The 25,986-nt window shown below is 40.8% G+C and overlaps 1 protein-coding gene across 11 annotated transcripts in view; it reads right to left on the reverse strand.

Annotated features, from left to right (window-relative positions):
• The window catches only part of Nrg1 (neuregulin 1), a 1,103,601-nt gene that overhangs the window by 85,028 nt on the left and 992,587 nt on the right, over positions 1–25,986 (reverse strand). For 7 of the 11 annotated variants that reach the window (XM_052162545.1, XM_052162544.1, XM_052162542.1 and 4 more), the window contains exon 1: positions 13,403–14,072. The exons of the other annotated variants lie outside the window; for them this stretch is intronic. In XM_052162545.1, the coding sequence (XP_052018505.1) occupies positions 13,403–14,072 (670 nt within the window). Of the gene's footprint in view, positions 1–13,402; positions 14,073–25,986 lie in introns of those variants that run through there. 11 annotated transcript variants of the gene reach the window in all.

The raw sequence follows: 25,986 nt of genomic DNA on the forward strand, positions 1-25,986 counted from the left end.
GATGCAGATAGACCCAATACCACCTTAGCATACTGTACGATGATGGAGATGAAAATTTCATGTTATACATATGTTACCTCAACTGTAACAACTGAGCAGCAGGCAGCTCATTCAGGTGTCTATGGTGTTTGTGCCTCTGCAGCAGGTTTAGTTCAGCTCAGGACAAGGAGGTAAAAAATGATATGGCTGCTTTCCCTCCCTCCCTTTCCTCTCCGACCCCCACCCTTGGAAAGCATCAAAATGTTGCTTCTGTTTACAAGGTTAGAAACTGAAGGTGGGAGCCAGTGGGTTTCAACTGAGCTCTCTCAGATTAGACTTCTAAATATTGGCAATTTCCATGTTATCCTGAAACCAGAGGACAGGGTACAGACAGACACGCAGAAATAGTCCTGCCTCTGACCTACCCCATCTGGTCCAGTGAATCTGAAAACTCTGCATGAAACTGACTTTCATAGGTTGCTTTAATTATCAGAGGTTATTTCACTGCACTTTAATAAAAGTTTTCACTCTGAAAATGACTTACTAATGGTGTTGATAAAAGTATGATTACGTTAAATATGCAGCTAGATGAGAAAAAACATGCTCATTTTTTGAACAGTGATTATTTACACCTACAGCTATATATGTTTAATAAACTCCAGAAATCAATAGCTGGTGTTTGAACAGTCCATGAAGCTATATTATCTCACTTCGTTGACCAGCTTTGTGAATCCAAAGCTATGCACATACACACATGATGGCATCTGCAGCTCTGTAATAACCCTTTCCTTAGAACAAAGTGCAGATATCACCAAAAGTACGTGGATGAAAAGAGCTACAAATTGAGAGTGGCATTAATAATTGTCTACCAGAGTTGCATGTAACAGCTGCAATTTAGAAGTCATATTCTGAACCAAATGCAAAGAACAGACAGCTTAGACTATTCTGTGCCCAGAGGGGGTGGAGTGGAAATTTACAATGCTCATTAACCTGGAACATGCATCCTATGCTGAGACTATGATCTGTGGTAGAATAAAGACAATCCAAATATGTTATTCCATTTGTAATTTTAATACCCCAATACATATCAGTACATAAGTTTCTAGGGTCTATTTCAAGGGATATGCATCCTAAAGGATTAGGTCCATGGGCAATAACAAATATCACTGAAAAGTAAATTTAAAATGTCTTTGGAATCTATGTTTTAGCAATTGTAATTTTTATATCATATCAAGGGAAGAATGATTCACATCGTCTGAGGGCTCCATCAGGAAGGAGCATTGCCACGTTCCCTGCAATTTGGACCAGTCAATCCCTATCACAAACTCACTGACTCCATATACTAATAAATTGAAAAAACAATTAACTTAGTAGGGCCTAATAAATACATGCTGAGTGAATGAGTGAAGCTGTCATTCCGAGATTCATTAATTCAGCAACCTCTAGGTCCATTTCTTCCCTTCCACATTTGATTAGTTCAAGGAATTCTGTCTTTATGACCTGGCTTACACCTCTGCTTTATTTCCTACTTCCTTACTCTATCCCGATGATCACCTACACTGTCACTATATCATGAATATTATCTTCCTGTCTGTGCTGTTTATTTCCTCTGTTTCATGAACTTTTAAAAGAAGGACAATAGCACTACCTACACCACAGAGCTATGTAAAGATTACACAACATATGTTAAACACTGAGCACAGAACATGTGGTTGGTTAGTCAATGTTAGCTGTCAACAAACAATCGCTGCATACAAGCCAAGCTAGTCTGCTCACTACGCACCTAGCAGGCTTGTTTTGCCCTTGGCCTTTCTCGACACATGAGTACCCATGATCCCTCAGAGTCACAGACATGCTTCCAAGGATCACTTTGAAACACCCATGGTCTGAGAATGCTTGAGGCCATTCCTCCGCCATCAGTCTTATCTGCTAAATGTCTTAAGCATAAAAGTTCTATGCTTCTAGCATAGCTCCTCATATTCCAGTGAACAGCAAGTATTTTATCTCTTAGCAGATCATACTGTTAAGATGACAACAACTGCCAGACTCTGTCATCCTACCATCCTCTGATCTTAGGGCCTTGTTGTCCGGTTCTTACAGCTTACTAACTATACACATGGAACCTGAGACCCAATTATTGCACACTTATGAATTTTAATTTTCATGAGTCTAGGATTCTGACCAGCTTATGCATATGACTGCTCCTGTCTTTAAATGTTAAGAATTCTTCTGTCATCTTACTTAATAAAGCTCAGAGTCTTCAAAATCACTGTTACCATTGATAGCACGAGCCAGCTCTTCATTTACAGAGTCTAACTTGATAATGGGTCTTCTGTCCCATGAGAGTGAGATGATTATGGAATTCAGGGGACTCTGTAACTCTTTTCTCCCACAACTATGTGAAGCTCTTTCTCGTGTTCTTGATTGGCTTAGCGTTTTATGGCAGGGAAAGGTCACAGAAGTAAGTTCAGATACACACGTGACTGACCTATCAGTTCACTGCATGGCCCTCTGCCTGTGAGTTCAGCTTCCTGAATCAGGCAGTGTCATCCTCTCACAGGCAGGTGGACCAATGACTGTCTCTCTCTGCTCTTCAAATTCGTGAGGGCAATGCAGAACTGATGGTAATACAAATCACACAGGGGAAAAAAAACACATTAAACCAAAGTAGTACCATGCCACATAAGCATATCTCTGGAAGCCCTGCCCTTTTCCTCAAGCCTGACACAGTAATGCCAAAGTTTCCAATTCAAATAAGTGAAGTTAAGTCTTAAGACTGAGCAGTAATGGTAGCTCTTTTTTTTTGAAGAGTGCTGTGAGGCAGCAACTAATACAAATGTTTAATAATCATTAACTAACGTCGTCCTCCACAGAACCACGAATAAACCACAGTTAATACCATTTATAAATGAAGAAATGAAGGTAAAGAGACTTTAAGAGCTTGCCATCACCCAGCAGATACAGGGCTGGGTTTCCAAGGTAGACATGCTAAATCTATAGTCTATTTTGCTTTATGATGATAAATCTTTGTTAGTTTTGTTGTTGTTGCCTTTCTTTGCTGAGACAGTCTCTTCTAGCTCCAGCTGATCTCAGACTTGCTGTGCATCCTAGCCTTATCTTGAACTTCTTCCTGATCCTCTTATGTTAATGTCTTGAGTGCTGAATATATACCCCAAAGCCTGGCAATGTGAAAATTTAAAATGTTACTGCCATCTATTTACTTATTTGTGTGTGTATGCGTACTATGGTAAGTGTGGCAGAGAACAACTTACAGAAGTTGGTTCTCTCATTCTACCACGTGGGTCCCATATATGCAACTCAGGTCATCAAGTAGGTGATGTGACTTTGCAAACTATGTTAAAATGTCTAATATTGCCTCAATAAATTTTTCAATGGCTAGATTCAAAGATTTAGGATATGCCTTCAGGTAGCTCTTTTTTTATTATTATTCTTAGAAATATACAGAGGACATGACTATTCCATATAAAATACTTTATTTGTTACTGTCCTGGGCACAGGAATGAATTTATCTGTAACTATGAGTCCAGTGGGATCATCACAAGTCAACTTTGAGGTTAAGTCCTAATGCAGTTTAGGCAACAAGCAAGAGGGCATTGTGGGTCAAGGGTCAAGGGACCATATCTGATTTAGAAGATCAGACTCAAGACCTGAGAAAAATTTGGAAAGGTTAGAGGAACCAAACTTATGGTAGAGAAATAGAAAGAGCAAACGATTCAAAGGAAGAAATAAAATAACATCCAGGGTTAGTCCCAGCTGGTGAGAATACAGTCCATATGGGTGGGAGGTAGCGGACAGCTGGAGTTCCCTAGATAGCAAATCTGGGGTCCTTCTGTGGGAGGATGTCACACACTGGAGTAGAATTTGTGAAACGATGTGTTTCCTAAATATTGACTCTGATAGACTCAAAGAAGGCAAACGAAAGAACTCTGACTTTGTGAATCCCACAATTTCACAATCAGCTTCTAAACAAGTCCCATAAAGGACAATGACTAATCTGGCAGTGTTTATGCGCTCAGAGAACATTAAATGCTATGATCAATGTCTAACGATCTGTCACCCTCCAGTGAACATGTGAGAGAGTAGCAACAGAGAAATGAAGACATCTGGGAACTCAACCCTGCCCTACTAAATCCAAGGACCCTGAAAACCAAGAAATTACTACCCTTCTCAACTCAGTTCTCTCTGATCCCCAGATGACAGAGCCTTTCTAAAAGGTGACTGTATTCTCTGGTAAAAGTTAAATCTGCTTAAAAATGGGTGGATAAAACTGTAAAATTCCATAAATATTTGACCCATAAACCCCACTGAGGAGAACTACAAATTGAAAATATAGAAAAAATTCATTTGATTATATATATATTATATAGCAGAAAGCACAGAATATTCTAAGATATCATTTGAATTATGTAATTTTGTAATTGTTGGTAAATAACAACTTAGAGTCAGTTTCTTTATACTAAACGGGGATTTGGCAGGTACTGCCTCTGGATGTCATAATCCTCTGAATTCCTAATATTGGTTAATCCAACATAAATTTGAAATACACAAAGGCCTAAGGTTGCTTAGTAGCAAGACAAGAGTTTCTACTTCATGTCTGAATGAGATTACAATCTATCCTGAAAATATCACAGAATTCAGTAATATAAAGGTTTTCTATTTAGTGTCATTTAAAAACATGCCAATGACAGGTGTCATGCATTACTATAATTGCAACCCAAAATAAATTAAATGTCAAGGTAAAAAATCATTATCTATATAGAAAACTCAACAATCTTGAATAGAGGAGTTTTAAACACACTAAAAAGATAAAGTCTTATAGCTATGATCCCAATCATTGGCAAGAATATTAGACCCAAAGCTCCAGCTAAAATTATTGATCAGGTTCCTGCAACCCTGAACTTACTGAACAGAGATTAATTTCGATTTCTCTCAGTTATCAGTTAAGTAAAAAGATAAAAGGACTTTATATTTTTTTTAACTTTCTCAACAATGTGTTGGCAGATTATCTGACAATAATTTTTTTTTCTATTCCTTAAGAAGACCCAGTGCTGCATGTTGGGAAATATACCACAGCCTCCAGCTTCAAGGACTGTAGAAAGGGAAGATCAGAGTTGCAATATGAATCATGCTACTAATCACTCTTAGGATTTTCTTTATAGGCAAAACTTAGCCTCATGTAACAATCAATGGTTACCGATTCCTTTTGCTCCCAGAAGAGCAAGCAATTATGACCCAGGAAACTCACTGAGGGATTACAAATGCTAACAAGAGTTCAGTTCCACTGTCCTTATATCATTTCATTTATTTATGGGGCTTTTATTGCTGTGACTCCAACATATTTCATAACGTAAACACTTCCTGCTACTTAGCACAGGAAGGAGCAGCATCAAAGTCATCAGGCTAATAGTGGTCCAGTCTGTGGTTAAGGTCCCTTGGGCTTTCTCCCCCAACCCATGCAGTAAGAAAACACAGCTACTCTAGGCCACCTAGTCAATAACCCTGACATGGGTCTTAGAACAGGGAGGAGAGGCATTTAGGGAGATCACTGAAGAAGAAATAGCCATGACCCACTAGCTCACAGAGAAAAGAGGAAAGTAACTGGGGTGTGAACTATTAAAGAAAGAATAGAGAAGAGATGTAAGCTGGGGAAATGGAACTGATATCCATTATTGTACACCAACTGTCACTGGGGCTTGAGAAACCTATTGTCAATTTCTGCAATCCCCACCCCCAAGCTGTCTTGTAGCACTGCGGTCTTCAGAACTGCTCCATTCTTCTGAGTGCATTTATGTAAATGTATAAGCAATTTAATGCTCTCTTATGAGGAGGTTAGTTGGAGAAGGGATATTTTTGTACTGGAGAACTGACAGCTGGGACAAGGCCATCCCAAGAAAGGCAATTCAGCACTGAGTGTCTACTTCAGAATGCTATGGCACATCATGTCGGGTGTCTTGCATCATGTTCCTGATGAAAACATCAAAATGCCTCACCCAAGGAGGCATCCTATCCCTTTACCTAGGGAAAAAAACTTGCCCTTGACTCTTGTCAATTACTTCTGCATTGTATATAGCTGATTCTCAATTCAGTTTCTACACTACATTTTTTTCAGACTTGAACCAATGGCAATCAGAGTGATCAAACTGTAAAAGTCCCAATCTATTCCTAGTTCTATATTAAAGAACAAATGAAAACCCATTTATTATGCTTATTACTATAAGGTTTTATATATGACAAGCTCTTACAAAATTGCTTCCCTTTGTAAAATGGTCAGTGTACTACAAAAGTAGTCTCTTCCATAGGAGTGAAATCAATAGTCTCCAAACTAAGATTTCATCTTAAGTTCATTACAGAATTCAGTGTGTGTGTGTGTGTGTGTGTGTGTGTGTGTGTGTGTGTGTGTGTGACTATTATTTTTCTGCTTCTATGACAGATTTTATATCACTTTTGTACTTATGCTTTTTAAAAGCCTCTAGCTATTGTACATAATCCCGTCATTTTTTCCCACTCTATTGCCCAAATCTATTAATGAGTAATCTCTTAAGTGATCTATATAGTTTTATCCATTAATCATAAACCATTTCTGTCTTATTTAAAGATATTCATTATATATATGAATTATTTATTTCAATCTGCACAAATAGATTGTATATATTTAAATATTTTAAATTATACTAATGGTTATGTTTGATTTAGCTCATATAAAATTATTCTATGCAAATTGTTATTTCCATGTGTTTGTTAAATACTAAATATAGCCCACAGGCCTCAATTTATGTCTTCTGGGATTAGGAAATCTCAGCTTGGAATAACAAAGAAAAAGCACATGATCTATTTCCAAAGCAAGGACTCATGATTTTTCCAGCTAAACTCAGTTCCTATAGTCACTTATAAAGACATCTTATACATTTTTTTTCTAGAGATGTTCACACTTATATGTAGATATGAGCCAGAAATGCAAAGAAAGACCCATTTGTTTGAATATAAAACAACAAAATACCAGGGTGATTCTTTTAAGGTTACCGTGGTTGCTAAGAATAGACTAGCATTAAAAACCAAGCCTCTCCTGCAGGCTTTACTTAATATATATCCCGAACCCTCCCCTTGCATGAAAGGTCTACATAAATGTCCCCAATTGCTGTTCTTATTCTTAAAATGTAGACAAACCATCACTGACAGGATCACAAGAGGGAAGGGGCAACTCAAAGAAGATAGTCAGATATAGAACAAGGGGAAACATTTAGTATGTGTCAAGCTGGGATCTGTTGCTCTCCAGTATTCCAGTTAATTCTGTAAGAGCCTTAGTACATGGGCACCATATTCCTAGACAGGAAGAAGGAAGCACATTCAGAGGAATGCTCTTGCTTATCATGAACAGAGGCTAGTGGGATTAAGTTTAAGTCTACCCGGGTGTAAAATAATGCCTTAAGCGAAGAGCCTGAAGACCACCGCTGTGAGGGATATCAGAGGTCAAGTACTTAATAACTTGCTTGGCTCACAAAATCCCCATGAAGTGTCTGTCTCTGCTCCAATACTCTCTATGAAGAATTAATTTTTTCTCAACAACTGACACGTTTTAGTTTGGATGACTTTGATAGAAAAAAAAAAAAAAAACCTTCTCTCATATACTAATCACTGAAAGATGATGTCTGTCCAATCACCACAGGGCTGATCAAAATCACAGGTGTAAAGTATTCTCTGCAGTGAATGATAAAAAGCTTTATTAATTAGAATGTTAAAAATGAGAAATTAAAATTTTCTGAATTATATTAATATTTATTGTTAAATATAATTAGAAAAAATGGGGGGATCAGGGAACAAGGGTAGGATTCCTTGAGCTTAATCTTCTTCATTGATGCTAATTGGTTTTATACAGATCATCATTACTGAGTCACTTCATCATCCAAGCCCTGCGTTTCCTCACTTGGGAGGAAACTCAGTCTCAGAAAACTGTTCAGCATATGCATTACTCATTTATAACCTCTAAGTGTGTACATACATACATACATACATACACACTTATGCACAGGATGCATGCATGGTCAAAGATGCCCCAACAAAGAGTGCAGCAGCTGACTTCATTCAGGTCAACTTAAGCAGTTCTTCATCTAAATTGTATACAGACCTAGGTAATATGTGTGTATAAAAAAGTATAGATGCATCCCAAAATGAGCCCTTGTATTCCACCAGAGTTTAAGATTCAGGGGAGCCATGATTTCTATTGCCATTTAGTCATGATTTCACTGCCACACAGGCATCTAGACACGTATGGTGACAAGCCCACCCTGTAAATTTAATACACACTTGCTGAAGGGTGAAGAGGAGGAAATCGTATGGAGAAAACTTGCCATATTGAACAGAGTGAAAATACAAAATGAAAAAAAAGCAAGCATAAAACTAGATGTGGACTATTTTATGGTTTACTAGAAAGTTCCGTAGGCTCAGTGAGAGCCGGGACATTCACGGGGCGCCCAGACAGCCATTAACTTTTTAATGCATTGGTTACTCAATGATCTCTTCCTGATCTCTTCCTTCCTGCATCGAAGGGATACTACATTGAAGTGTTGCTAAAAGGAAGGGGAACTAAGAAAGACCTCAGGTGCTTGGCTGAAGACATAATCACTTTCTGGAAATGCCTAATTGGTGATAGGCACAGAAATATTGCTGAGTCAGCGGAGAAGACTGCATCTAGCACAAGGAAGGAAAAGAAGGCCAAATGAGGAGAGGAAAAGAAAAAGAAACACAGATGTGCTTTTAGCAGCTGGAGACAATGGTTTAAAATGGCACTCAGTATTAAAATGAAGTAAAGGGGCACATGAAAAGACAAGGTAGAAATGTTTAAAATGTAGTGAAAGGCTGATATATCAAGTCAAATCGCATGGGCACAGCAATAAGACAGACTCAAAGCAGAGTTGGGAAGGTGGGATGGAGAAAGATTGATCTGTCTGTGTCACAAAGGAATATGGAGGAAATCTTCGGAAGCACAAGGAAGAGGTGAGTCACACAGCTCTCTGCCATGTCTTAGAAAACAGCTCACCCTGGGTAACACAAGCTGTTCCCAGCAGCAAGCAGAACACTGTACTGATGATCCAGCACAGAGGGAAAAGGCTACCATGATAGAAAATTCAATAAAAGCAGAACAGGAAGATGAGAGGAAAATCCAATTGTATTCATATGACTCCTACACGCTTGGCAAGTGGTCCTGGTTGAAGTACCTGCTTAATGGTTAGGTGGATGGCACTCGAAACGCTGGAGGTGGTCTCCAGCAACAAGCCCCAAGCAAGAGGGATGAGGTGATGGGAGAAAACAGTGGTGATTGTAGAAGTATGTTGTTGTATGCGTGTCTATATTTGTGCTTATGTGTGTGATTGTGTGTCTATGTGAATGTATGCGTATGTGTGCTTGTGTCTGTCTGTGTATGTGTAGTGTTTGTATGAGAGTATGTATGTGTGTGTGCGTATGTGTGTGTGGTATGCATACACATGTGCTCAAGTGTGCACATGATTGAATCACACTTAAAATCAGAAGTGCCAGATACTATATTTTCTGTTGTTTTATGTCACCGAATACTTCAGGTTAAAGAAATAGGGTAAAAGCACTGCGTTCATCCTTTTTAATGATTTGGCTCCAACTGGAGGCCTTTGTTAGCCTCTTGCAATTCTTACAGTCTTCAGTTTGAAAGAAGTGAGGGTTAAGGTGAAGAAGAGAAGTTACTAGAAGTGTACTGCTCCAAATACCTTCCAGTCTTCAAGACAAAGGAGAAGGATCCACTTGAATTAAAAATGGAAGGTCCTTTGAAATCAAAGGAAGAGACTCTTTGGGATAGTCAACTTATCATATTAATCTCGTGCAGATGGCAGGGTCCAAAACTGTCGCTGTGGCAACAATAGCTTTTTAAGCACCTCAGTGAAGATTTAAGACAAAGCCAAACAAACTTGGCCTGAGATAAAAATACCAATATTCTTTTATCTCCAACAAGTAGGGTCTAACATCTAAAGAGCAATTTCTTTCAGAATGGTACCACAGTTTCCTGGCTAAAAGCTAATTAATCAGCTCACTTTTAGGCCATAGAAGCTTCTGACTTCCCCAGCGGCAGTTCTATTCATATAAATGGAGGACAGAAAAAGTTTTAAAGCTTAGAAAAAAAAAGTTAATTGTTCAGACTGGGGATACAATAGACCATATATACAGCACTCATGAGGCCTTAGGTTTATACTATACCAACACAGAGAGGCACAAGAGTTTCCAGTATTACTGACTGTATATAAACATTATGTGACTGTATATAAACTATAAGATTAATATGACGATATAGCCATGGTGATGATAAAAACTTTAGTATAAAAAATATAAGTGCAGATGTTTTCATATCAGTTTTGCATTCAATTTCTTAAAGTCTAGTTGTATACTTAATGGAGTGAAAACATGAAAAATTGTATTTCCTTATAAAAAAATCCTCTATTTTTAAAATCCTAACATAGAAGATACTCTACCTGCAGGCAATTAAAAAGATCCTATATTTTGTCTTATGTTTTGTCTTTTATCCTTCCAAAGATAGAGAACTTGTCTAGAGTCCTTGAAGACAGGGATAATTCTAGTATTTATAAAATAAAATCTCAATACCAGGCAGTCAATTGGGCTTGGGACTAAAAGAGCAGACGAAAACACTGAGTCTGTCACTCTTCGAGTTTCTGAGGCTCCAGGATGAAGAAGAATCAATTAGCCCTGCACAGACGATGACCTTGAAGGCTATAGCTCTGGGCTTGAGATACTGACTATGCTGAGACAGAAGGAAATCAGGAAGGGAAGCTGTGTCTGGAAACCACTGCAGAGCACGTTGCAAAGACAGTCATGCTACTTGACAACCCAAGGCCTGATGGGAAAGCCCAGGTCAAACCTGCACAGTGAAAGAAAGCTAAACTGAACTTTCTCAGATGACCCAGATGAAGAAGCAGACAAGACTAAGCACTGTCTTCTCCCTTCACTTAACAACCACAGCCTTTCTACACAATAGGAAAGCACCCAATGGCGGGCAGGTCTGCAAACCAACATTCCTGGATTCACCAAGCCTCGACTGACAGATGCTGAATCTTGCTAAGTCCAAAAAGTTAAGTTTTTTTTTTCCACAAAGAACCCAGCAGGTCTAGAGCTTTAACCAACTGTCCTCCCCACCACCCCCAAACCCCCCAACTTTTCAAGAGAAAACTGCTTCCCAGACATTGTGCTGGACACATTTCAGAATGCTGCAGCTGCGTTCAGGCCAGAGGTGGCTTCTGTGAGGCTTTTAAGCAGCAGTAAATCTTCCCTACTTATTGCTAATGCCATAAAAATCAATGCCTTGGCTAGGGGGAAAAAAGGAGAGAGAGAGAGAGACAGACAGACAGAGAGAGAGAAAGAGAGAGAGAGAGACAGACAGAGACAGAGATAGACAGAGACAGACAGACACAGAGACAGAGACAGACAGACAGACAGACCAGACAGACAGACAGACAGACAGGGTGGGTAGGGGTGGAATATATAGCCTATGGAAACAGTAGAATTTCCCTTCAAAACCAATTTCTCAAAAGTTCAGAGGGCTTCCTAATGGGGACCTACTTCAGGGACTTGTGTTGTCTGTTTCTTTGTTCATCAGAGGACAACACTGCAGTTTGTCTGAAGAGTTTCTCAAAGAGTTAGCTACCTTAGTTTTTTTTTTCCTGGCACTTCAACCAATGCGTGCACATTTCAACTGAAACTTTCCATTGGAAAACCATAAAGACAAAGAGGTAACCTTGTCCTGCGACTGCGTGGGGAATGCTGCCTCTCTGCAGGATCTGCACTTGCTTTTTATAGCTCATCATTTCATCTGGGGATTAGTTCCCGGTCACTTTGCCAGGTGGGAAGAGGCAGCAAAGGCAGAGAGTCTGTCAGATTGTTAATGATGCTTTAGGGATTTGATGAAGATGCAAAGAGCGGTGTGTCTGCATGCAGGAAGCTCTCCTAATTACACCTGGAAAAGCAGGCATCCTTTTGAAGTCTTTGCACTGAAGCTGGAAGACAAATGATCTTGAATCCCTTACACATATCAAGTCCCTCCCCACCCCCAAGTTTCTCTAGCATACTGCATAACTTCATTCTGAACAGTACTGAGTGGAGGGGCTCTTATCTTAATCACTTTTCCTTACAGTCTACAGGGAAAGCTGAAGGGGTGCTTTATTTCAGACTCTCTACCCTTGCTCTTTCTAACACTAGAGTATTTTACATGTATTGTGGAGAATCAAATTCTTTCATCTCTTACGTTTCTTTTTTCCTACTAAGTAAACTCATCAATGGTAATGATAAAGAGTGGGAAAGACAGAAACAGAAAATGTTGAAAACATTTCTTTATATATTTATTGTACCCAAAAACCCAGCCCAGAGCTGACATTTGGAACAGTCTGGCTACTCAGCATCTCACGACTGTCAACTTTCCAACATAAAGCTAAGGCAGTGACCTCTGCACACGCCAGCGTTTCATTCCGGATTGTTTTAATAGTATGGAGTCTTTTCCCTCACAGGTTATTAAACCAGGCTTTGGCAACATGATGAGATTAAATGACACATGTTCAAAAAGACAAATAAAAAATAAAGGAGGTACCTTGTTAATGATCCTCACCATTTTTAATGACTGGCAAAGAATCTATTTAAATACTTGATTACAGAAAGCAAAACTCGTTTAGAAAAAAAATCCTCTGTGGAGAACTGTAGTCTGTCTTGAACAAAACACAAACTGCCTCCGGTAAGTTCTCAGTAACCAAAAAAGTATGACCTGTGCAATACAGCCAATACAGCAGTGGTCTGAGGACAGCAGAGTTAGGACTGTGTCTTCAGACTTGCTGCAGTATCAGAGCCAAACAATGAAAACTCAGAAGTGCAGAGTTGTAACGAAGAGGCAGGAGGAAGAATTGGAGAAAGATGACAGACAGCTTGGGGATCCAGGGTCACAGAATAGGAAGGAGAACGGCAAAAGAAACTCCACAGAGTGGCAGGGGGCAATACCAAATAACACTTATTGGCATACAGTAGTTACATGCCTACTAAAATATGAAGGACAGTCAGATATTAACTTCTAAGACTATAGCAAATGAATTGTGTTTAGCTTAAATCCAAAGGCGGACTTAAAGATGCTTGTAGTTCTTCAATGACAGCCTCAGACTTAACAACCTGGCTACATGGAGTTGCTGTTAAAAAAACCTGATTCATACTAGGGGTTTATACAAATTGTTTTATTTTGTTCTTTCCCCTGTCACGTGATCCACCAAATAAAAGCACCCGGTTAAAATGCAAACGCAAAGGAAATAGCTAACCCTGTAGAGCACGCCTTCTGGAAGCTCCCACCCACCCTTTCTTTTAAGGCACCATTGTCTCTCTTTCTCTCACTACTTACAAAGTTTAGGAGCAGTTTGCAGATTAGTTTCTGTTGTTTGTGGCTGAGTTCCTGACTTGGATGTTCTCACCTCAGGGGTCCGAGCTGGAGAAGGGAAGGGCGGTGCAGTGGAGTGTAGTAAGGGAGGAAAAACAGACAGCCGGTTCTTCCGGGTCGGTACTGCTGAAGGTTCAGAGGCCAAGGCCACATGGTCACCTTGCACTGTAACATGAGCCTTGGCTTCAGACTGAGCCTTAGAGCCAGGTGAAGTGTATGCCTCGGATGGCACCAAAACAGCCGAGGCTGCAGTTGGATCCAGAGAAATAACAGGGTCCTGGCCTAACCCCCCAGGGTCAAGGTGGGTAGGAGAGTCGTATTCAAATATCTTGTCCACAAATACCCACTTTAGGCCAGCAATGCAGAGGCAGAGGCTGACTAGGCAAGCCAAAATGGGAACAATGCAGATCTTCTCGGAGTTGAGGCACCCTCGCAGGCGCTCAGCTTCCAGACACACACAGCAGGGCACCGCCAGGCCCAGGAGTCCAGGGCTTCTCCCATCTTCTGTGTGGGTGTCTGGCATGTGTTCCGCTGCCGGAAGCCCATCGAGAGATGGGTCCTCACTCAGCTGAGTGGAGGGACTGGAAGACCTCCCGCCAGCTCCCTCAGACATGTCTGGGGAATAAATCTCCATCGGCTCACCTCCAGAAGGCCGGGCCTCTCTCACAGTGCATTACCATGCAGAGCTCCCCCCAACCAAATGATACAGCATCTTGACGGGGAAAATCGATAAGGCGCCCAAGTCCAAGGCCATTATCCAAAGTAAGAGAGCGTAGGAGGAAGCAAGAAAAGGAAAAAAAGAAAAAGAAGAAAAGAAAAAAAGAAAGGGCTTCTAGCAACTATGAAATAGAAGTGTACCGAAATATCTTGGAGTTGTTGTTTCTGGGACACTTTTTCAGTTCTTTCAAAGGCTTCTCCAAACCATCCCGGTCGGTCGAGAAGGCAGGGGACGAAAATAGGAAGCAAGATGATGCCTAGCCGATTAAGTAAACCAGTATCCCAAACTGAAAGGCATGTTTCTCACCTCAAGCGTCTGAAGCTGGTGTCTGCTTAGAGGAAGAAAACAACTGTCATGCAGAAGAAGTAAAAGCAAAAGCAAGACCAGAGGAGGCGGCGGCGGCAGCAGCGGCGGCGGCAGGAGAGGCAGCAGCGACAGTAGCAACAGCATCCTGTCGTGTTAACGCAGCGGCTGAAAGAGGCTGAATCATTACAGAGCAGCAGGTGCCTGCCCTCTGAGCATCACTGCAAACAGTACCATTGCCCAAGGATGCGAGGGCAGGAGGAGCCAGGAGGGGCGGTAACTCCCTTCCCCGCCCTGCCTCCACCCCCACCCCCAACCACTCCTCTTTGTCCTTCTTGCGCTCAGTCACTTTTCCCCTCTGCAATCTTCCTTCTTCATAGCTTCTTTCTCGTCTTCCCTCCTCCTCATCCTAAATTTATATTCTCACTCTCTCTCCTCTCTCTCTCCTGCCCGTCTCTCCTCCACCCCCCCCCCACACACACACCCCGTAGTTCCCACTCTACTGGTAGCTGGTCTCTAATAAGTACAGTACACCCGGCAACACAGGTCCGCCAGTGAGTTTCTATTTTATCCAATTACAAGGAATAAAGGCCAGAGAAAAGAGAAGCAGCCGGGAACCAGCTAAACTGGGTCTTCCCCTGGCCTCCTCCCCCCCCCTGCCCCTTTTATTCCCCTCTACCAAAGCAGCCACCCCCCACCCCCCACCCCCCTACCCCGTCTCCCATCCCACACTCCACCTTGCTTGCTTTCAGTCCTGCTGTCTCTCTCCGCTTCGCTCCCCCCACTGTGGGGTCAGAAAAAGCCAGGGATCGATGCTATCAATCTAACAAAGCTGGGATTGGGGTGGGGGGAAAGGGTGGAGGGTGGAGGGTGGAGGTGGGACCTTCTGGGTTAGACCTGAGGCTTGGCAAAGTCTCATCTCCAGAGAGGTAGGCTTTTCAACAAGCAATTTCTTCCTGCCTTCTGCTGAGCGGCATTCCTTCCCTAGCCGGTACTTTAATAAGTTTTGTTCACTAACAGGACTCCTATCACCCGATTTTCAACCAGCAGTTAGAACACCGTTTCCTAAACCATGGACAGCTCTGCTTTAGTCCTTTGGCGTAGCTAAAGACTTTGCAGCGCCCATTGCAAACCGCAGAGTGTGTGCTGGGGCAGGGTGGGGGTGGGGGTGGGGTGGGGGAAGGGAACAAGCCCGGGTGTCTTTCTGTTCTTTACATTTGCCCTCCCCGTCTTCCATCCAGAGTAGGCTAGAATAACGTTAACGTAAGAGGGGAAAGCTTATGCTATCTACCGCTTCATTTTCAAGTTAGCCTTTCATGTTGACTCCACACTGCAAAGGAGGTTTGAATTCCCTGGACACTGTAATACACACCACATCTCCTCAGCTATAATCACGCTGCCAGTATTGAGAATTTTCTAAGAGCATGCCTTGTGGATTAGGTTTCAGTAGCTGTAATTTACAGATAACTTCCATGCTGAGTTTTTGCTTGTTTGTTTGTTTTTGTTTTGAACCGGGACTTGAAGTACTGGAAGAAATATAAGAAGCTCCATGTCTCTAAGAGAGCATAGGCACCAGGGGACATTCTGTGGTATGCCAGTGTCTGTTCTGTGCATCTGAACGTTTAAGCCAGCCACACTTCGCAGCGCCTGGACATCCAAAGAGTTTCCAAGGAACCAAATGGCTTCCAAGGAACTATGTCAATTTGGGGGAGGGGGGAGGTTTTCTTACAAACTGTCTCTAAATCCATACTACATCACCATCCCATGCAGACCCAGGGCAGTAACAGGCAATACTCAACTCCTATGGAAATCTGCATTAAGCACAATTCATTTTGCGCAGCACAATTCTACAGCTTTGAAATATATTTAAGCCTTTTTCACATGCCAGGAGGTAAGAATATTGTCATTTCTTTCCAGATGAAATTACTCCACAATTACGAATCATTCAAAGGGCATTAGTACCTTAAACTGTGTTTTCAGTCCTGTCACTGCCACCAACAAAAGCTGGGCCAGATTCACACGATTGTAACCAGGATTATGACAAGCTCACAGGCACACAGGAGTCCTTGTAAGTTCACCTCTGCACAGCCTGCATGCGCATGCACCAGTATTTTGAAATTGTTCATAGGGTCATTTTCTGGCTTCATTTACTTGATTTTGAGAAAAGGGGAGTTTTCGTAAAAACGATTCTAGAGAGGGACATGAAATTTCTTTAGTGCGAGAAATTCCTACTAAAGCACGGAATGCTTAAGATTTTAATTATCAGCATTCATGTAAATATTCAAATAAAAATAACATCTTGATATACTCAATGATGATAGCTTCTTCAAGGATTACCATATCTAATTATACCTGATGCTTTCAAACCTTACATTCAGGGACTGAACTGGAGCTTATCCATAGCCAAGGTCATTTAAATGTCAAAGACTGGATGGAATCAGGTAGCTGCAGGCCTGGCAGGTGTGAGGGAACACCAAGGACATAACCCTCTGCTCTGAGAAGGTGTTATGTCCCTCCCACCAATAGCAATTACCTGCCTTACCTCAGTCACTGAAAAAGGTTGCTGGCTCATTCTCTAGTTGTCATATTAACCTTAATCACAGGGAAGGTTGCTGCCGACTCTCTGGCTGTCTTATTTAAAACCTTTGTCACTTCCAAGGAAAAGGATTGTGTTACCCACGGGGTAGGACAAAACACCAGAGAGGGAGTAGACTCCTAGGACTGTCTGCAACTATCCTTGGGCTCAGATTACACGAGAGAGTCAGACTTTGGGGTGTATGCTCCCCTCCATAGATGTGCATTTTGTGAACTCTGTGGCTCCTATTAGCCTGCAGAAATCCTAAAGGTCCTATTATGTTTTGCTATTCATGTCTATTAAATTAGAAAAGGAATGGAAGTGGGAAAGGGAGGGCGGAAGTAAAGGAAAAAAAAATGGAATTCTCCATTACTTCTCCCCTGGGGACCAGGTGCCAGAAGCCTCCTCTCACCCTCCCTCAGATCCTTTGCAGCAATAAAGTAAGAGGAAGCCAGCATCCAAGGGGCTACCACTGCATGGACGCTTCTTGGGATGTAACATAATTGTTTATAGACAGAGCTTCAAGGGCAGACCATTGTTAACCCCGTCATGTTAGTCCACCTTAATGAAACCCAGGAACACCCTTTCCCGTGTGCTCTTAGAAACATGAAATGAGACAAAAATCTTACTGCTTTCTAAAGCCCTATAATTACCACCTCCTCCGTAACCATAAAAGCTGTGTTTATTGAGCTCCATCTAGGTGCCAGGAACTCTCAAGTTCACAATATACATTATGTCTGATCTCTCATCCTTTAAAGTCCACTCACTTTGAAAATGAAGAGACAAGTAACTCAGGTTATTTAAGCGGGAAATAACTATTAATTGAAAGGGGTAAGATTTTTAAGAAGGCTAGGCTCATGCTGTTTCTACTGAGAAAAATAAAAAAAAAAAACAAAGTGAAAAAGCAATTCCCCCTCCAAAAAAACAGTATTTCTTTTCTTGAAAACAAAACAAAACAAAACAAAAAACAACCTATGATGTATTTTTTTTATGCATCAGTTTACTGGGAGAATAAAGGTACTAGAATATACCACTACAAATATAAGACTTGGACGTAAGAAAACTTAAAGGTGTCTAGTTTCTAAGGGAAAAAAAAAGCCTTTAGTTTTGCCAAGTGACATTCAAAAAAGTTAGTTATGAGGATTAGACATATAAATCCTAAGACTCTCTTTTTTATAATTTAAATGAAATGAGTTCTTCCATAGCCTGGGTCCCAGGACTCTTTTGGGGAAGATATTTCAATTATGGACTGCTGTGAACGCAACTGTTTTGAAATAGCATTACAACCACCACAACTAGGCTGCAGGCTGACTGGGGTCAGCTGGGTGCCTCTGCTGCTCTGTGTGACACCAACTGGGGCTACCATCAGCTCAAGACACAATGAGGCTAAAGCAGTCAAGATGGCTCACACTGGAGACCAGACATCAGCTGGGAGCACCATGGATATCAAATAGCATACCAGCCCAGGGCTTCTCCTCCCTCTTGAGTTTCTCACGGCATGGTAGTTGTTGATGAGAACTGTCTATCCCCAGAGACAGGAAGCTCAAGCTACCACTCTTGCTAGGGGAGTATTACCATTGCAGCAGATATTACCCTTCTTCTTAGTTGTTAGGTAGTTATGATACCAGCCCAGACTCAGAGTGGTAGTAATAAATCTTAATGGAGAGGGATTTAAAGACTGCTGCTGCCACAACTCACCAACCACCTCAGAAAGGGAAGTTAGTGCTAGAAACTAAGGCAGGGTCAAGAGGGGTCACAGAGCGCAGAATGGATTTGGCAGCACCAAGTCTAATATGCAAACATCTGTGATCCACATTCCCAATACTCTAGCTTCCATTTAAGCTAGGATCAATGAAGGAAAAAAACATACCACTCCATTATCAATGAAAATACTTAGGACTGGAGATGCAGCTCAGTGGGAGAATGTTTGTCTAGTACACAAGTGACCCCGGTTCAGTTACCACAATTAAAACCAAACAAAGACCAACAATTTTTAAAAAAAAAAATCAAATGATCGATCATTAAATAGCACTGCGAATTGAATACAAGTGAAGCAATTTATGTCTGCACTCATTTCATTTCTGTTTTTATTATCAACAGTAGGCATACTAGCTTTAGGAGAAGAAAGGGATTGACAAATGCCATTTTGCTTTGATCATATAACCCAAACCTATTTTCTCTATTTTTTCCCTTTTTTTTCCACTTGAAAAAGTATACCAAAGCCTCTATGTTTAGAGCTATAAAAAGAGAGAGAATTTACTTCACACTGTATAATATAGAATGGTGACAACAGTAACATCATTTTGAGGTCCTCACAGGCATAAATGGTGAATCATCTATTTGTTAATGAAATGTGAAAACGTTGGGTTTACAAGACAGTTCATGGGCCTAAGTGGAGATTTACAAACTGGCTACTTTATCAGAACATGAATACCCCAAAGTCTTATCAGACTAAAACAACCCCCAGTCTACACGGAGTTTCTCATACTTTCCCAAATCGCAGGGCTTTGTGGTTTTTTTTGTTTGTTTGTTTGTTTGTTTTTGACTTTTGTAATAGGCTCTCATCCTGCAGCAAGACTCACCTAGAACTTATCCTACCTCCCAGTGTGACTCCAAACTTGCAGCAGTCCTCCTGCCATGGCTTCTCAAGATTAGGCGTTATAGACATGTGTCATCATACTTGGCTTCCAATCAGACTTCGTAATGACATCATTTACTACATGCATTGGTCACAGGTTGTTATTCAGTTGTATCTTGCACACAGGGCTAAGGAGGTAATTTCCTTTCCTTGATGATCAAAATGATTGATAACTGCTTATCCCAAAAGCAGAATTGTAAATTACTCAACATTTATTTTGTTTCATTTTTTTTATTTCAACTTGAGATGCAACTTGATAGACTTTATTTCCTTAAATATAGTGGCAGGCATTTAACCTCTGCCTGTCTGTCTAAACTGTCCGTGTATTCCTTCACATTTTTTTCTAGTCTTTAATATCCAGTCCAACACACTTCCTTGTAAAGTTTCTAATTAGAAACTATAATCTAATTGTGTCTTAGGTGAACCAAGCCTGGTGATCATCGTGCATCATAGATCCTACCAAAGCCAACAGGAGTCAGAGAAATGAGTAGTTAGGTCCCCCCCCCCTCCAGTAATTCTCTCTACCCAATGAAAAGGTATCTGGTGAAGCAAACCAAACCTGAATGGTGTTTCATGATCCTTCACAGGGCAGATAGGGATTGACAGAAAGCCATTTAGTCCCTGGGGCAGGGATGCTGCACACTCTGGGCGTAGGGCAGGGATGCTGCACTCCCTGGGGGCGGGGTATCAAGATGGCATGCACTCCTCATTCGTACCCACTGGGATGATCTTGGAGAAGAGAATTTTACTCAGTTCCTAAGATTCTTTTGGGAGATGCTGCGCTGTCATCCTATAGATTGTCTGTTCTCCTCTGTGCTCCATTTGAAACATGATGATCAATCAGCTCTGGCGCATCTTAGCCTTCATATGCAATTTCTGTAGATAGCCTTGGATGTAAGGTCACCAGGACAGTTCTTTTCATTATATATAATAGTTATAATAAGTTCATTTTACTTTTATCGGGAGATGATGTTGCATTCCCCATAAATGAAGTGTGCAGCTAAAAGTAGAAGCCCACATCTGTAGGTGGAAATTTTCAGTTTTGCTATTGTAAACGAAGCATAATTGTACATATTTGTGTAGCACCGTGAGATAATTCAAGCTATCATTATTGGAATGTAAGAATTAGCATTTTTATCGCTACATAATTTCCTTAATATGCACCTTTTGTTTTGTTTTGTTTTTGTTTTTTCGAGACAGGGTTTCTCTGTGTAGCCCTGGCTGTCCTGGAACTCACTCTGTAGACCAGGCTGGCCTCGAACTCAGAAATCTGCCTGCCTCTGCCTTCCAAGTGCTGGGATTATAGGCGTGAGCCACTACCATCCAGCTTTACTATGCTTCTTGTTTTGTCACTTTCCTTTGAAATCACAATGCCTATGTCTTGCATCTCAGTGGAAGGTATAAGTACGAAGTGGGTCTGCCATGGGGTCACCCACTCTGAAACAGTTAGAAAGTTAGCGAAGGCGATATTTCATTTGGAGGAAAGCTCATTAGCATTCAGCTTCTCTACTATTTAATTGTTAAGGGCTATTATGTTATTTATGCATGGACTGAAGTAATAACACTTTATTATACAGGTTGCCCTTACTTCTATAAAGAATCAGTATACAACACAGAAACTGGGGATTCAGCTTTAAGGTAGACAGTGCTTATCTAGCATGTAGGCATCCCAGTTCAAACCCAAGCACAGGAAGAAAGGAAAAAAGAAAGGTGCCCTTGGGAGGATGGGTTTGCAGCATCAAATATCTCACAATTTCTACTTCATTCTAAGGACTTCAAAAGTACAGGGAAGGATATAAGGAACTAGTAGATCATTGCGGCAATCAGTTCGAAATGATTTTTATGGGAAAAGGTTTATTCTATACCACTGAAATGTTATGTCTCTCTATTCAATTGCATTCCATTTCCCTTTTTCCAGTATTCTGTAACTATGAGTAAAGGGAGGTGGTAACTATCTTGTCTGTCTTTGCTGTAATTCCTATAGATTTTTTTCCTTTAAATTAAATGCACTTATATGCAGAATACAGGCTATACAAGCACCCCTATATGTTTCCACCATTTTCCATATGTTTCCTGTGAACATGCATGGTGCACAGATGCACTTAAGGGGTATTTGTTCAGTACACTGATAGCAATCTAATAATGCTGTCTCGAGGAGGGATGCATGAAATGGAGGTGGTGGTGGGAGGGTTCTCCAAGAGCCAGGTACTCCCTGCTTTACCTGGGTGAATAAATCAAATGATGTGAAAAGGAAGGGGTGGAGGAGGGAGCCTGTTTATAAAGGAAAAAAGGAAAACCCAAAGGAAACATTTGTATATAAATCCCCCGTGGTCTTGCGGCTGGATGGTCATTTATATGCATTGACTTTGTCACCTGAAATGCAAATCTCCCTCTTTGAATTTGTCCCTAGCTTCTGTGAAGCTGCATGTGTCCAATCTTACTCAACAAAATAGTGCAGAATATTATTAGCATAGTTGAAGAAATTTTGGTTAAATATGTGGAGAAAAATATATCTGGTCACTAATGCCATCTTAATTCATGTTTGGCAAATTTTCAAACATGGAAAGTAATTGAATTTGACTTATACACAGGAACTAATAATTTGTTTAAAGTTCGGTTTATATAGGAGGCTGGAAAGACAGCTCAGAAGTTAAGAACACTGACTATTTTTGCTGAGGATCTGAGTTCAATCCCCAACATCCACACAGTGCCTCATAATTGCCTGTAACTCCAACTCCAGAGGGATCACACACACACACACACACACACACACACACACACACACTCACACACTCACACACCACACACCACACACCACTCTCTCTCTCTCTCTCTCTCTCTCTCACACACACACACACACACACACACACACACACACACACACACTTTAAGAACTCTTATAGAACAACAACAACAACAACAACAGCAAGAAGAAAAATAAAATCTGGACTATATAATGATTTGAGGCTAACCTTGGCCACATAAAAAGACCTGGCTAAAAGAGAGAGGGGGAGAGGGAGAGAGGGGGAGAGGGAGAGGGAGAGGGAGGGAAAGAAGGAAGGAGGGAAGGGGAAGAGAGAAGAGAAGAGAAGAGAAGAGAAGAGAAGAGAAGAGAAAAAGAATAAGAAAAAGAAAAAGAAAAGAAAAGAATATAATCAAGCTATCTAGGTCTGGCGGTGCATGACTTTAATCCCAATACTTGAAAGCCAGAAGTGGGCAGATCTCTGTGAGTTCAAGGCCAGTCTGGTCTGCATAGTGAGTTGTAGGATAGTTGGTGCTACTTAGAGAAACCTGTCTCAAAAAAAAAAAAAAATCAAACCATTAAAAACAAATCAAAAGATTAAAAAAAAACCTCACTGAGTTTTGGGTTGTTTTACAAAATGATTACTAAACAAGTCAGAAATGTAGATAACACGTAGTACAGCATATTGTTTATAGTGAATGTTATAGAAGTGTGCATTCATTTAATCTTTGCTTAAAATAGGAACACATGAAGAAAGCCATGAGTTACTCAGAAGACCAAACTTCACACAGACCAGGGCTTGCAGGAAACACAGGCTGTGTGTCTGGAGTAAAGCAAAAGCAGACATGGAGAGGGAATCACCTAGTGTTCTACTTTTTAAAATGATCCATATATCTAAAGATGAAAGGCACTGGACAAAGGAACTATCCTATAGCTTCCAATTCAATTAAAGTCTCTGGAGTTCTCTCTCCTTGTTGCTGATCCAAAAGCGAATATCAAGTTGTGCCAAAGGGAAGGGAAGCTAAGACGCATATGCAGTTTCCAGAACTGATTTTGCATTCTGGGTGAGTCAACCAACTGGCAACATTTCTCTTGTAAGGTCACAGCATTCCGGGGGCATGGAAGCTGAAATATACATTTAAACGGAAATGCCAGATCCATCCTCTACTGCGGCTCCTCCGTCCAAGGGGACAGAAACGTTCCCTTTGTTCTTTCAAGTTTTATTATTTTTAAAAAGTATGAATTTGAAAGTCATAAGGTGAAATAGCTTATGATTTGACCTCAAAGTCCTCTCTTATGTATAATATAGGATTGCTAGAATTAGGCTTGTTTAAGAATAATTTCTTTTTTTTTTTTTTTTTTTTTGTTTCAGAAGTTATTTGGGCTAGAAGAACAGAGACTTATTCCAAAATCCCTGAGTAATCTCCATCCTAATTAGATTTAAATGTTTCGCTGACAGAAATTGGAGCTTGCTCATCTATTTTATTTTATTTTATGCCAGAAAAATAAGTTCTCAGACAGAAAAACTGCCTACCTATAGTCTCTCGGAGATTCATCCTAGAGTCAGCCATTTGGTAGTAGCACCACAGTCCTGCCAGTCAATTTGAGCCCTTCACAAGAATTGCTTCTATACCAAGGCTTGCTGTGTAATGCCTGCAAGATACCATGGGGACAGGACTTTCTTTTCCAGAAACTCAGACTCTGCAATTCCTAGTTAGACCCAGGCTTTTGACGGTATTTCATAAGTTACAAGGTGCAGAAGGTGTGAGCTACAGAACCCAAGGACCTTCCCTGAGTGCAGGCTGGAGACTCAAAATCACTATCTGATGGAAACATTACAACTAGTTGTCCTTGTAAGAGACAGGGTACACTCCAAAAGAATGTGACCTCGCGGAAGAAGAAAACTGTCACCACAGAACAGAAGTTATCACACAGTGGGTCAAATACATAGTGGATCTGCTTGGAACTAACCATATCCGAGAACTGGACAGTGCTACGTCTGCTTTGAACTTGAAGAACAGCCAGAGTGGGAAGGGCAGGAGACAGAGGATCGGGAAAAGACAGATGTGACGACTCTGAACTACGGCAACCAGACAACCCGAGCCATGGCCGTGTATTTAAGAAAAAATGAATCTTCTTCTCTGATGTAGATCAAAGCTCACATATTACATGTTCCTCTCGAGATTATGATAAGACACACATACCATGTGCACTGGGGCCTGTAGGATAAAAAATGTCCTATGTGTATGACTTGCAAAAAAATGAGAAAAGTTGTCAGATTGATCAGTGAGTATACATTTAATAAAGCAAATACAGAAAATATTAGTGACAAAATCCAAATATTTGTATTAATGCCTAATTCATTCAAATAGCAGTAATGAAATATGGGGAACCTTAAAGACCTTCTCGTGTCAGTTTCCCACCCCCCACCCCCACACACACATCTATGCAACAGAAAACCCAGCATGTTTACTACAAAGACCCATATACTTAAATCAGAGAAACAAAAATATTCTACCAACTCCACATAAAGCAAACTAAAATAAGTCCCTTGCCTCCCTCAACCCTAGCCCCTTAATTACATCTCCATCGCATCCCTCTTCACTAATATAAAAATCATATCTAAAATTAAAGAGCCACATAACAAGGACCATTTTCTAACGGCAATGAAATATACAACAGACCATTAATTACTATAGAATTAATAGCTTTCTCCAGAACCTCATCCCCACCCAGTACCAGTTATATATTGAGAACAGAAATGCAAAATGCAACAGTTTGACTACCAGGGAACTCAGTGTGAATAGGGAAAACATTAAGTTCACACTACTGACTGAACCGGAAAGAAAGGTTGGCAAACTCCTGCTCAGCAAATGAGTCATTCAGATGGATGGTCCCATAGCAAACATGAGATACCTGTGTAATTTCTAACAGCCAGTTGGTTGGCAAACACTACAGGCCACCAGGTCCCTCTCCCCAGCTGTGATTGCTAACCAGTTATGTTCATAGATATTGAAGGAATTATTAAATATCCGTGATGTTGCACAAAGCCCCTCTAAAGCATCCGTATTTAACTAAATCATATCACTGACAGCAAGAGGCCACCATGGCAACTTAAGCTAGCAAGAAAGGAACTTCTTTTACATATCACCACAGTACAGAGAGCCCCAACCTTAGGCTTCTTTTCGGTCTCCATACACCTCGCATGAGAAAGAAACGGTTTAGATTAAATGGTTTAAATGTGTCTAGATGGACCTGTAAGGCTTTCAAAATATTTCTCAAAACCTTCTCTGCACCTTTGCTATAACTGAATCAGTGGAGTTTAAACAATTTACCTATCTCCAGATTAAATCTCCTCAAGGCAGATTAAGAGCCTGGATTTAGCTGACTCACACCGTGGCTTTCTAAGCTCCCAGGGATATGGACTCTCAGGTACTAAAGGCGTCTAGATCCTCTCGTATATACAACTGGTACATGCTTCTCCTGTATCTCTGAAAAGAAAAAAAAAATTCAAAGGCAAAAAGCTGCAGCTGGGAACCATGAGGGCCTTTCAAAAAAATTCATGCATATG

This window comes from Apodemus sylvaticus, chromosome 18, assembly GCF_947179515.1.
Source record: "Apodemus sylvaticus chromosome 18, mApoSyl1.1, whole genome shotgun sequence".
Taxonomy (NCBI): domain Eukaryota; kingdom Metazoa; phylum Chordata; class Mammalia; order Rodentia; family Muridae; genus Apodemus; species Apodemus sylvaticus.